At 39.4% G+C, this 10,603-nt stretch overlaps 4 protein-coding genes across 18 annotated transcripts in view; 2 read left to right on the top strand and 2 right to left on the bottom strand.

The window, feature by feature from the left end:
* The window catches only part of LOC133736627 (nuclear cap-binding protein subunit 2), a 37,292-nt gene that overhangs the window by 18,776 nt on the left and 7,913 nt on the right, over positions 1-10,603 (top strand). The gene's annotated exons all lie outside the window — the stretch shown is intronic.
* On the bottom strand, positions 68-4,804 carry LOC133724821 (pentatricopeptide repeat-containing protein At3g26782, mitochondrial-like). 8 transcript variants are annotated; one of them, XM_062151682.1, is made up of 5 exons: positions 4,653-4,804; positions 1,481-3,877; positions 1,018-1,125; positions 771-929; positions 68-497 (listed from the first exon to the last, which is right to left on the bottom strand). In XM_062151682.1, exon 2 carries the CDS (start codon positions 3,812-3,814, stop codon positions 1,703-1,705), a length of 2,112 nt encoding a protein of 703 aa, XP_062007666.1. In that variant the 5' UTR covers positions 3,815-3,877; positions 4,653-4,804; the 3' UTR covers positions 68-497; positions 771-929; positions 1,018-1,125; positions 1,481-1,702. The 8 variants fall into 8 exon arrangements, with proteins under 8 accessions (XP_062007666.1, XP_062007665.1, XP_062007663.1 ...); XM_062151681.1 differs by having other exon boundaries at positions 771-863; XM_062151679.1 differs by adding an exon at positions 4,142-4,230 and having other exon boundaries at positions 68-863; positions 4,653-4,787.
* Positions 4,991-6,341, top strand: LOC133724823 (uncharacterized protein At4g28440-like). The gene is made up of 2 exons (XM_062151688.1): positions 4,991-5,375; positions 5,802-6,341. Exons 1-2 carry the CDS (start codon positions 5,108-5,110, stop codon positions 6,002-6,004), a joined length of 471 nt encoding a protein of 156 aa, XP_062007672.1. The 5' UTR covers positions 4,991-5,107; the 3' UTR covers positions 6,005-6,341.
* Positions 7,136-10,532, bottom strand: LOC133724824 (protein NUCLEAR FUSION DEFECTIVE 6, mitochondrial-like). 8 transcript variants are annotated; one of them, XR_009854065.1, is made up of 4 exons: positions 10,295-10,529; positions 10,056-10,177; positions 9,425-9,482; positions 7,136-7,643 (listed from the first exon to the last, which is right to left on the bottom strand). XR_009854065.1 is itself a non-coding variant. In XM_062151692.1 (3 exons), exons 1-3 carry the CDS (start codon positions 10,441-10,443, stop codon positions 7,636-7,638), a joined length of 279 nt encoding a protein of 92 aa, XP_062007676.1. In that variant the 5' UTR covers positions 10,444-10,528; the 3' UTR covers positions 7,136-7,635. The 8 variants fall into 8 exon arrangements, 4 of the variants coding, with proteins under 4 accessions (XP_062007676.1, XP_062007675.1, XP_062007673.1 ...); XR_009854068.1 differs by lacking the exon at positions 7,136-7,643 and adding an exon at positions 7,670-8,312 and having other exon boundaries at positions 10,295-10,530; XR_009854067.1 differs by lacking the exon at positions 7,136-7,643 and adding an exon at positions 8,358-8,650 and having other exon boundaries at positions 10,295-10,530.

The following is a 10,603-nucleotide window of genomic DNA, read 5'->3' as shown; positions in this document are numbered from 1 at the left end:
GAAAATAAATAAATAAAACAGAAAGCCAATTTACACACGCGTAAATATGTTTTAAGAGACTAATATTTATTTATTTTTATTTTTTTTGATAAAAGAGACTAATATTTAATTATGTATACAATGATGAAAGACTCCACATTTCTGAATCCGAGATGTAAATTGTGCAAGTCGATTGGCCATATATAATTTGTGATAAACTGGTATACACTAGCCAGAACAGTTCTTTTCACAGGTTAACACTGCCAAAACTACGGCTCAAACACCCACGACAAACAAACTGAGGAAGAGGCTCCCCCAACTCTGATTCAATTTGGGATATGCATACAACTATCTTGGCCTGAGGCCTGAGCAATGTTGTCATTGCAGGAGCCAATATTTGTCTTGTCATCACTGCAGGAGCCAATATTAGTCGTCCTTCTTCAATGAGGCTACTGATAATGTGCCAATAGCATGGGGAGCATTTGCAACAGTGAGTCTAGGAGTCGGCTTACTACAATCTGAAACAAAATGAAGATAATTTAGCGTTCAATGTAAAATAGACATTGTTCAAACCAAACTCAGAATAAATGCAAAAGCAGTGACAACAGTAGGGAAAAGTAGCTTTGGCAGGGGAGGGATTGTGACGCTGGTAGTCATGCAGGTCGGAAAAGACATTGTAGTTGGTAGTGGCAATGGCTGTAAGCGTGCTCTTGTTCTTTTCTTGCAGTTTATTCTTTTGGAAATTTGAAAATGACATTGAATTTAAACGGTCATTTTCAAGAATGTATCACCTCCAAATTCCACATATTTTTCCACATAGAAGTTTAAGGCACTACCAGGATCAAAATCATTTGTTTTTTTTCGATGACAGATCAAAATCATTCCTGATACAGCACAGCAATAACATAATTGTCATTACGTGGAAGCACTTGGCAACTGGACAAGTCCCACTGGAAAATAAGATGAAGTTCTAAACTTCAGTTTCAAACTTTTTAAGACAGAACTGCCAATTAACCGGATAAATAAAGGAATGCATACCAGACTGGATTACAAAAGCTCATTTGTCTTTACACATGAAAATCCAGTTTTCTGGAAGAACCACCAGTTGATGAACTAGATGGTGTGAAAGAGTGTCACGAACTCTTCCTGCACCAATAATAAGAATGAATGTTGATAAATTCCATACCAAGACCACATATCACAGGTAAACTGGCCAAGCCAGCATTACTTGTGCACTAACAAATGTAGCAACCAATAGCTGTCTGAATTTGAGATCCCTACTTTGATTACCGTTATAAAGTTTGGTTTACTATTTTTCCCAAAAGCTTTTAGGATACATCTACAGAGGCACTAAAACATGTATTTCTTGACTTTTATCTTCACAAGATTCAGAGACACACAAGAAGACCCATTTGACAACAGTGAAAGAAATCAGACATGCTACAAGAACCTAAATAAATTATTACAGACCAAAATGGGCGGAGCAGTGAGAGATATGCACCTGATAATTCATGAACAGGTCGATGATTTACTTGGTCGTGATTATAGGATTAGCGTTGCACACTCATCACCAGCGCTTTATGTTCTCCGGGTTGAAAGAGAAAATAAATCAAGATTTAACGACAACAAAACAGATGGTAATGAGGGTACCAGATGTTGTGACCAGCAATGTTGTAATATTATTGAGAGTTTGTGGACCAGATATTGACCTTCTATGACAATGTCACCAATAATCCCCACAAGAGCATGCACCATTATTGAAATGGTGGAATCTATGAGCATCTCTCATTACAATTTCCCTTCCCATAACCTTAGAGATAAACTTGGAAGCTGTATGACAATCCCCACAGACTCTAAGATTCTTATTAATTCTAATAACACTTCCTGGTCCTGAATTTAAAAGTCCAAAAACTATTGCAAGCTTCTCACTATGCACATACAACATTGTTTCCTTCATCTCTTCCTCCACATCGTGCAATACAAAGTTCAAATCCGGCCTGTAACCTTCTTGCCGAATCCTGTTTATAACTTTCTCCAACTCTGAATAGATTAAATCAGATTGAGCATGTGACTTGTCTCCAGCCACAAATGTGTAGACCTTGTTTCTAATCTCTATACCAGTATGACCAGCAACCTTCCTCACTCCTCTTTGTTTCATTAAATCTCTAATTTTATCAGCATCCTTCTGTTTACCAGAAGATGCATAAATATTGGACATGAGGACATATCGACCTGGGTTCTCCGCATCCAATTCAAATAAATTCTTTGCAGCAGTTTTTGCCAGTTCTATGTTTGAATGAATTCTACATGCCCCGAGAAGTGCTCCCCAAACACCAGCATCTGGCCTTACTGGCATTCTCTCAATAAACTCAAAGGCTTCATTCAGTCGACCAGATCGACCCAACAGATCAACCATACATGCATAATGTTCGGGTCTTGGTGTGATGTGAAAATCCCTACCCATAGAATTGAAGCAGTCCCATCCTTCGGCAATCAAACCACCATGACTGCATGCCGACAACACTGATAGAAATGCAACGTGGTCTGGTTTTGTTAGAGCCTTCATCTGATGAAAGAGGTTGACTGCTTCTCTTCCATGACCATGCATCCCATATCCTGAAATCATGGTGCTCCACGATATTATATTTCTTTCTTGCATCTTATCAAAAACTTTTCTAGCATATACCAAACTTCCACATTTTACATATAGATCAACTAGAGAAGTTTCAAGCGTGACATGGTGCCCAAAAAAGGAACGAATAACAACTCCGTGAATCCAGCGTGCTTGCTTATATGATGCTAGATTTGAACAAGTGCGAATCACACTCAAAAGTGCCACCAAATCAGGGCGAATCCTTTGCACCATCATACTTTTAAAGAGCTCCAAGGCTTCAAGAGGCAAATTAACTTGCGCATATGCTTCAATCATGGATGCCCAACTCACCAAGTCTTTATCAATGATTCCATCAAAGAAACCTCGAGCAACATCAATTCTTCCGCAGCGTGCATACATCTGCATTGCAGCATTTTGAACAGATCTATCAAACTGAAGTCCATTATCTATCAAGACTGCACAAACCTCATCAGCCTCCTTGCTTCTTAAAACACAAGCCATCACATTCAAAATTGCAGCCCTGTTGGGTCTCAATCTGTCATTCAACATCATCACAAACAAAAATAATCCTTCCTCAAAATGCCCATTTTGCGCATACGCGCCAATCATTGAACTCCAGGAAACCACAGTACGGTCAGGAATTTTATCAAACACCTTTCTTGCAGCCTCGATCTGCCCCAGTTTACCATAAAGTGCAATGAGTGAATTGCCTACAAACAAATCTGCCGCATAACCACATTGAATCACATCTCCATGAACCTTTACACCAACCTTATGATCACAAACATAACCACAAGCCTTAAGAACAAAAGGGAATGTAAAGTGATCCGGGTGAACACCCAATTCCCACATTTGACTATACAAAGCAATGGCTCTGTTGTACAGGCCATTGTCAACAAAGCCTTTGATCATTACATTCCAAAGAAAAACGTCAGAGGAAGAGAAGGCAGAGAAGAGGGTATAGGCGTGAGAGGTTGATCCCAAAGAGGCATAGTGGGCAATGAGGTTGGTGCAAAAGAAGATATTGAAGTGAAGGTAGGTTCTGAGGATAGAGGCATGGACAGCTTTGAGGGACTGAAGGGTGTTGCATTGCTTTATCAGCGATATGCATGTGCTTGGTCTAATTGGTCTGCGAAAGAGTTGGGATTGGGATTGTGTGCAGTGCAGGAGACGTCTGTGGTGGTTTAGAGTACGCAGCAATAAAGTGTTTTGGTTTTGCATAGGAATGAGACTGACAGTGATGGCTATATTTTGCTTCTGTCTGTCTGTGCTAAACCAATTCACCTGCACAAGTTAATAAATTTTTTATAAAAAACCAAAAAGGATATTGATTTGATCATTGTAACTCTAGACCTGGCAATGGGTTGGGTTTTAGTAGGTTTAAATCAGGTTTTAGCTAGTCTGGGTGTTAACGGTTGCCCTTTAACACCTATTGATACTCTTTTCAACACCTATTTTCTTTTAGAACATAATGCCCAGTTAATTATCCACATCATGATCTGTACATGACATGAAGGAGATAACGTCTAAATAAAATTAACTGCAGACCTTGCTAACTTGTCAGGAACTGAGGAACCACAATAATCTTTCGACGACAGAGCATAAATGTTGTACTGATTGAAATCACAAAATCATGCCTGAAACCACAAATTCAAATGAATATATTGCAACACCCTTGTTCTTCAAGTATGATTCAGCACGACCATCATGATTATAGTCATAATATCAAGAACCTACTAGAGAATGTAAAAAAGTTCAAGCTTATAAGACAAACAGCAAAAAACATCACTTAGCAGTACTGCTTTCATGATACTGTTTTCAATTGCTCGGAAACAAAATGCAGATAGATTAAGAACCCACTTGGTACACAAAAATTTCGAAGTTGCAGAACCCAAAAATCGGACACTATTTCTTTTGGCACCTTGTTCAGTGAAAAGTAACAACAACACAACAATCAAGAATTTTAGACTCTCCAATTCCCAACAACTAGCAAATAGACCGCATTCTCACACTTAATAATAAAGAGAGTTGAATTGAACTGAAACAGTTGGACTCATACCTCAAGACCAAGCAATAGATTTACGCAGAACCCAACTCAGTGAGTGAGATGCTTGTCCTTCTTCCTCTCCTCTCTGCTTCGATTCCTCAAACTTGGGAGGAGGCTTATTATAATCGAATGCTAATAAAATAATTTCTCAGAAAATAAAATCGAATACTAATGTAAAATAAATAAATAAAATTACCAATATATCCTTACACGTAACGTAAAAACCAAAACAGCTACCCACCCCTTGGAAACGGTAAAACTGAAAAGAAGCATTAGAAATTATCCAACTTGGAATATGGGCCGAACTGGAAAAAGAGAGAGGCCCGGTAGCAAAGGCCGACCTCAAATACTCCCCAAATTGGAGCGAGCTAGGGTTAGGGTTTCTCTCAGAATCAGCTCTCTCGCTCGCGAAAACCCAAAGGCCAAAGGCGTAGGAATCTCACTCTCTCTCTCTCTCTCAAATCCCAATGGCAACGGCGACAGCGAACGCGTCAGGGGCGACGGTGACGGCGAAGAGAAAGCCGGTGTTCATAAAGGTGGAGGAGATTCAGCCAGGGACGAGCGGCCACACCCTCACCGTCAAGGTCGTCAGCTCCAATCCGGTCAAGGTCACCTCCAAGAACGCCGGCGCCCGATCCTCCCTCTCCTCTCGCCCTCTTCAGCCCCCTCGGATCGCTGAGTGCCTCGTCGGCGATGAGACTGGCACCATTGTCTTCACTGCTCGCAATGACCAAGGTACAGTATCGCTGCCTTCTTAAGCCTTTTAGGGAAATGGTCTTCTGGCTTTGTTCAACCTTTCTCTCTATGTGTTAATCTGTGTGGTGGATCTTCAGATCTGTGTTTCTAGGGAGTTTATAGCATGAAAGTTATGGATCTCTGATATTGTTGTTGTTGTTTTCGGACCGACTTGATTAACTATGCACATGATTGATTGCTAAATGTGTCTTTGTACATATTATATCACCATTGTAGGGTGTTGGATTGTTGTGTTGTGGCCTTGTGGGTGTGGTTGATATGATAATAGGATTGTGGAGCATTTGTATCGTACGGAATATTGGAGTATTTTGGGAGTGTGTATGATTAAAGTGGACTATATATGGAGTGTGTTTTGATAGAACTGTAAAGTGATTGTTGAGCTTACGTTTTGGGTTATATGTGCAGTTGACATTATGAAGCCCGGCACCACTGTGATCCTGCGCAATGCAAAGATTGACATGTTCAAGGGGACTATGAGGCTTGCAGTTGATAAATGGGGTCGTGTTGAAGTCACAGAACCAGCCAGCTTTGAAGTCAAGGAGGCCAACAATCTTTCTCTTGTCGAGTATGAATTAGTTAGTGTTGCGGAAACAGATCAGAAAAGCTAATTTGATGGAAGACTGAGTGATGGGTATATTGTGAGAGTGGATATTAGTGAGTTAGTAGCAATCAAAGGTTAGATTGGTGTTCCTGGGATACTACAGCTGATATGTGGTTCTTCTCCTGTTTTCCTGAAGATATTTTCACTCTTGTTATTTGCTAGTGAGTTTTCGGATGCTAATATTATGACTTGGAAAAAGTGTGGTCATATATGTTCAAGAATAATCCTATCTTGTACATTATATCTGTTTGCTTGCAACAATTTGTATGAACCATAGCGGGTGTTGCAATTTCCTAAAAGACAATTGCAGCTGCAAGCAATGCATATCTTCTTGAGTTTTGACAGCTCCCTTTTAAGTTACAACCAGGTTTCGGGACCAATTTCAAATTTGCAGCAAGGATTCATCTAAGATCTTCATATGTATTAGAACAACCATGTTATTACAAAAAGGAGTCTGAGATGTTGATCAGTTACAGGCATTAAGCAAACTCCAAACTCAAACATGCCAGTGTTTCACTCAATCCTGTTCGCCAAAGATAGTGAACACAACTAAGAATTTTATTGAGCTGAACACAACTAAGAGTTTTTTATTGAGCATGCTCATGCTTTCTCCACTATGTTATCTTCCAAACATAAATATGTAATAGAGCCTCTGATTGAAGTGATCAAATGTCTGAACGTGCCTGGAATTGTAAAATCATCGACTGGCTAACACTCAGCTCCCTCTGCCTTGTGCCTAGACTCTGCCCCAACCCACATTCTCTGTCCCAATGCGGGCAACCAGAATGGGGTACTCTAAGCTTTGGCTCAAACTGATAGCAGCAAAGGAAGTAAAGATTGGCATGACTAGCATAATAATGGCAGATTATTTTGCATATGCTTGTAGACTTTATCCTATACAGTAGTATAGAGGTTGTATAGAGTAACAGCCACCAGCTGGTCTGCCGGCAGTTGCTGCTGTTGGGTGTGATTTAGTGGTAAAGGTTCAAATATTCTTAAAGTTTTAGCCTCGGGTGTGTTTAGATATTTGTTGAGCTTAACTAGCAGTACAGTCTCATTATGGCATTTCCCAGATTTCCGTATCCGTTATTCAAAATTTAAAGATGGTAGCAATAGATTCAGATTCAAGAAGGAAAAAAAATCCAAATAACTTCAGACTTTTACTCAAGCGGGCTCATCTATCATTAAGGTCCACAAAACTCAGAACAATAAGCTTCAAAGCTGAAACCCTATTCACATATTGCCTAATATCCCTACAGAAATGAGCACATGGTGATGGAAGAGATCTTGATCATTATTCAAAGGTCTTGACCCACAAAAACATAAGAATAAAGACTCCGAGCACTAAGAACTATGCCTAAACCACATTTTTCCATTAAATAACCACTGTTACATGCAGCAGTAAACTGCCATTAAACTAACTATGCGTTTGTTAATGTGGTCAAACAGAGAAATGCAAGCATTGACTGCACCCCAATTTCAAGAGGAATGCAAGCAAGAGAAAACTAGACAGGAGGGAAACATAATGTATGTGTGATGAGTGTAGAACGTCTTTGCTGCTCTATTACAAAAGGTGATCAAATGAAATGGATGATGTTTGAAGTCAGCTCAGGAATGGAAGGGATGGATCTGCATTCATCAAGAATCTGCGCACAGATTGAAAAGGAAGAATTAAATGTCAGCTTACTGGGGAAATCTTAAAGGGACATGGCAAAACCATAAAGGAAGAGGAAAAATGGGGAAGTGAACTCAAAGTGTCAGCTCATTGTCCCTATCAACCTTTGCAACTTTCTATATTATGAACCAAAATCCTGTGAACTCAAACTCAACTAGGTGACTATACTCTCACACTAAAAAGTGCAAGGGCTGACATATAAGAAGAGTTTGGCTGTAAGAGCTTTGGCTTGAACTCCAACATGTAAGAACCTTTTCTAAATCAACCATATCAGAAGCTATAACACCTCACTGCCACAAATGCAATTGTGTTTACTTTTACGAAACAAAAGCTAGATACACGAAGCTGCCTTATACCAAGATAACAAAAATGACAACATTGTAGAGAAGATGATATATATGTAGATACCGTAGGCATACCAATTTTACATCTCAATCCTCATGGTGTTTAGACTAATCCAAAAAAAAAAAAAAAGGAAAACAATTAACTAGAAACAACAGCAACGGCTTATTTTCAGTTTAGAGTCCTGTAAGTATGCATCTCATTAAGGCTTCCAAGTCTCTTTCTCTTCAAGTGCATGAACTTTGAACAAAACTTCTACTGGACTCATTGGAAATTGATCATGCATCATTATTGCAAGCTGATTGAATACAATATTAGCATCAATCTTTGGTCATAAACATCATTGCAAAGGAAACTAAATAATGTGACACACAAATGACGACTTATTAAGTCTATGGGATACATATTGAGTGTCTCAAAACAGGAAGAAAAAGAAGAAATTATATTTATGCCTGCAGAAAAGTAACAAAAGTCTACTAGTTGATCCAAGTTTAAAATCTCAGGACATGCAACTTGTCTCTTCTGCAGCTCAGTCAAAACTCCTATATTACCAGCAGTCACTGCCTTAGACTGAAGATAAAGTACATAAAACTTCCTTGAATCCTTGAAACATTCATCACACATCATCATTGCAAGCTGATTAAATAAAAGTGATCAGTACACTAACTTTATGATCCGAGTGGAATGACATTTTCAAATTCAATTTAAATGGGGGATATAAGGAAACATCTTAGATATCAACCTTGAGTTAGCATTTTCAAGTCAAATAGAACAAAAGAGAGGTGAGAGAAGAACAGTAAAGAGGGGAACAGAAAGACATCTTTAACTAAGAAAATTCTTGATAATCTTAACATTAAACAACAACACTTCTCTCTAACAGTAGTAACAAGCCCTTAAAAGCTTCAACCACAAAAAAAAATTGCCACTTGTTTTATTAGAGAATTCAACACATTTGATGAACTATATCAGGAGTTTTTAAGAACAAGAATTACAGATGTAGTAAAGAACAGAAATGTTCTGAAATACATTAGGATGATAGCAGCCCTACAAATTTGAAAGCTCGAAAGTTAAAAATCAATGTCACTCCAACTTCGCTTCTTGATCTTCATCTAGTCTTGTCTTGGCCTACAACAATAAAAAGAGGTTCTTTTGTACCGTTTTCACTAAAAAAAAGAGGGGGGGGGGGGGGGGGGGATTCACTTAGTTATTAAGAAAGAAAGTGAACCAGTAATTCTGGAGAGAAAGGGCATGAATTTCAACCACCACATTCAGTTATCACTACCTAACAAATTCAAATGAAAGCCTACATCCCGTATTAAAGAAGAAATGCATGTGATATGACTAGGTGCTCACAATCCTAAATCCAAAATATCCACATCTGATACCCAGCAAAATTAACCACTATCTTACCAGAAAATTAGAAGGAAGACAACGACATCAAGGGACCCTACAAGTGTTCGCTAGATACCTAATTCAAGAATGAAAATGCATTGGTTAGGCAGCCGACAAACACAACTACGTCTTTGATGAACATAATGAAACAAGACTGCTTAACACACAAAATATGCAAATCTCAGAACATCCTAGCAGGAGGAGGATCAAGAAGAAGATTTAGCATTTGAGGGATGAAGCAATTGCCTAATGAGATAAGTAGTCCCACCCCATTTGTCCAGTCCATGGTCATTTGTTAGTTTTACCAAGCTAAAAGAAAAATAAAAAGGAAGGAATTTTACATTATATACAAGTTGGATTTTGAAATTGGGTTCAAGCCCTCACACAGAAAACCTCACATTGGAAAGGACTCCTCACTCCTAACCATTGTCTTCACGAAACTTAATTCTTATAATTCCTGTTGCACCAAAAAGTCTACTTTGACACTAGAATTGGAACTCCAAACAATGCAGCAGTCGCCAGGGCACAACATAAGCATAACAAATAGGAACTTTTAACATTCATCACCACCAGAACAATCACTCATTCCAAAATAAATTTGAAACACACACACACACAAAAATTGAGTAAATAAAGTTAAGAAAATCACCTTCTGGAAGCCAACCGTAACTGCGGCGAGTGATGGAAAGCATGGAAGTCATCAAAGCCGAAGCCGTGGCAGTGTGGTAGGGCAGCATCGACTCCACACAGAAGCTCAATTCAACAGGACACCTACAGCAGCAACCACAAATCACATCCAATTTCACAAAATCCTTTGAATGCTAATAGAAAACGTACTCTAATCTACTTTGCTTGCAGAAACGAAGATTGAGTAAAGAGTGTGTATACCTGAGAGCGGGGGATGATGTAGGTTGCTTGGCTCCGATGCGAAACGGTGAGCGAGCAGCTTTCGCTTCAGTGGCGAACCGTGCCGCTGAGGCGCAGCTTCGGCCGGCGCAGGACCGGAAAATGGATCTGGCGGCGGTTGAGGCGGCCATTTCAGAGGGTTTTAGGGGTTCAAGTAGTAGTGTAAAGATTCGGAGACTTTGAAGTGGCTAAACACCCAGAGCCCCCCCTAAACCTTGGGCTTTAAGAGGGCGTGTTCGGGTGTGGTTGGATTCTACAGTCGGATGTGTTGGGATTATCTAGGCCGTTCAA

This window comes from Rosa rugosa, chromosome 1, assembly GCF_958449725.1.
Source record: "Rosa rugosa chromosome 1, drRosRugo1.1, whole genome shotgun sequence".
Lineage (NCBI taxonomy): Eukaryota > Viridiplantae > Streptophyta > Magnoliopsida > Rosales > Rosaceae > Rosa > Rosa rugosa.
The sequence above is the reverse complement of the archived record's forward strand: the minus strand, read 5'-3'. Positions and strand labels throughout refer to the sequence as shown.

What these genes read in the sequence shown, in the direction of transcription:
- LOC133724823 (XM_062151688.1), top strand. Translation starts at nt 5,108, where the DNA reads ATGGCAACGGCGACAGCGAACGCGTCAGGGGCGACGGTGACGGCGAAG. An exon ending in CACTGCTCGCAATGACCAAG is followed by an intron (nt 5,376 to 5,801) that starts GTACAGTATCGC and finishes TTATATGTGCAG; the next exon opens with TTGACATTATGAAGCCCGGC.
- LOC133724824 (XM_062151691.1), bottom strand. Translation starts at nt 10,443, where the DNA reads ATGGCCGCCTCAACCGCCGCCAGATCCATTTTCCGGTCCTGCGCCGGC. An exon ending in ACATCATCCCCCGCTCTCAG is followed by an intron (nt 10,178 to 10,294) that starts GTATACACACTC and finishes TTGCTGCTGTAG; the next exon opens with GTGTCCTGTTGAATTGAGCT. An exon ending in TTACGGTTGGCTTCCAGAAG is followed by an intron (nt 8,313 to 10,055) that starts GTGATTTTCTTA and finishes GTATTCAATCAG; the next exon opens with CTTGCAATAATGATGCATGA.
- LOC133724821 (XM_062151680.1), bottom strand. Translation starts at nt 3,814, where the DNA reads ATGCAAAACCAAAACACTTTATTGCTGCGTACTCTAAACCACCACAGA.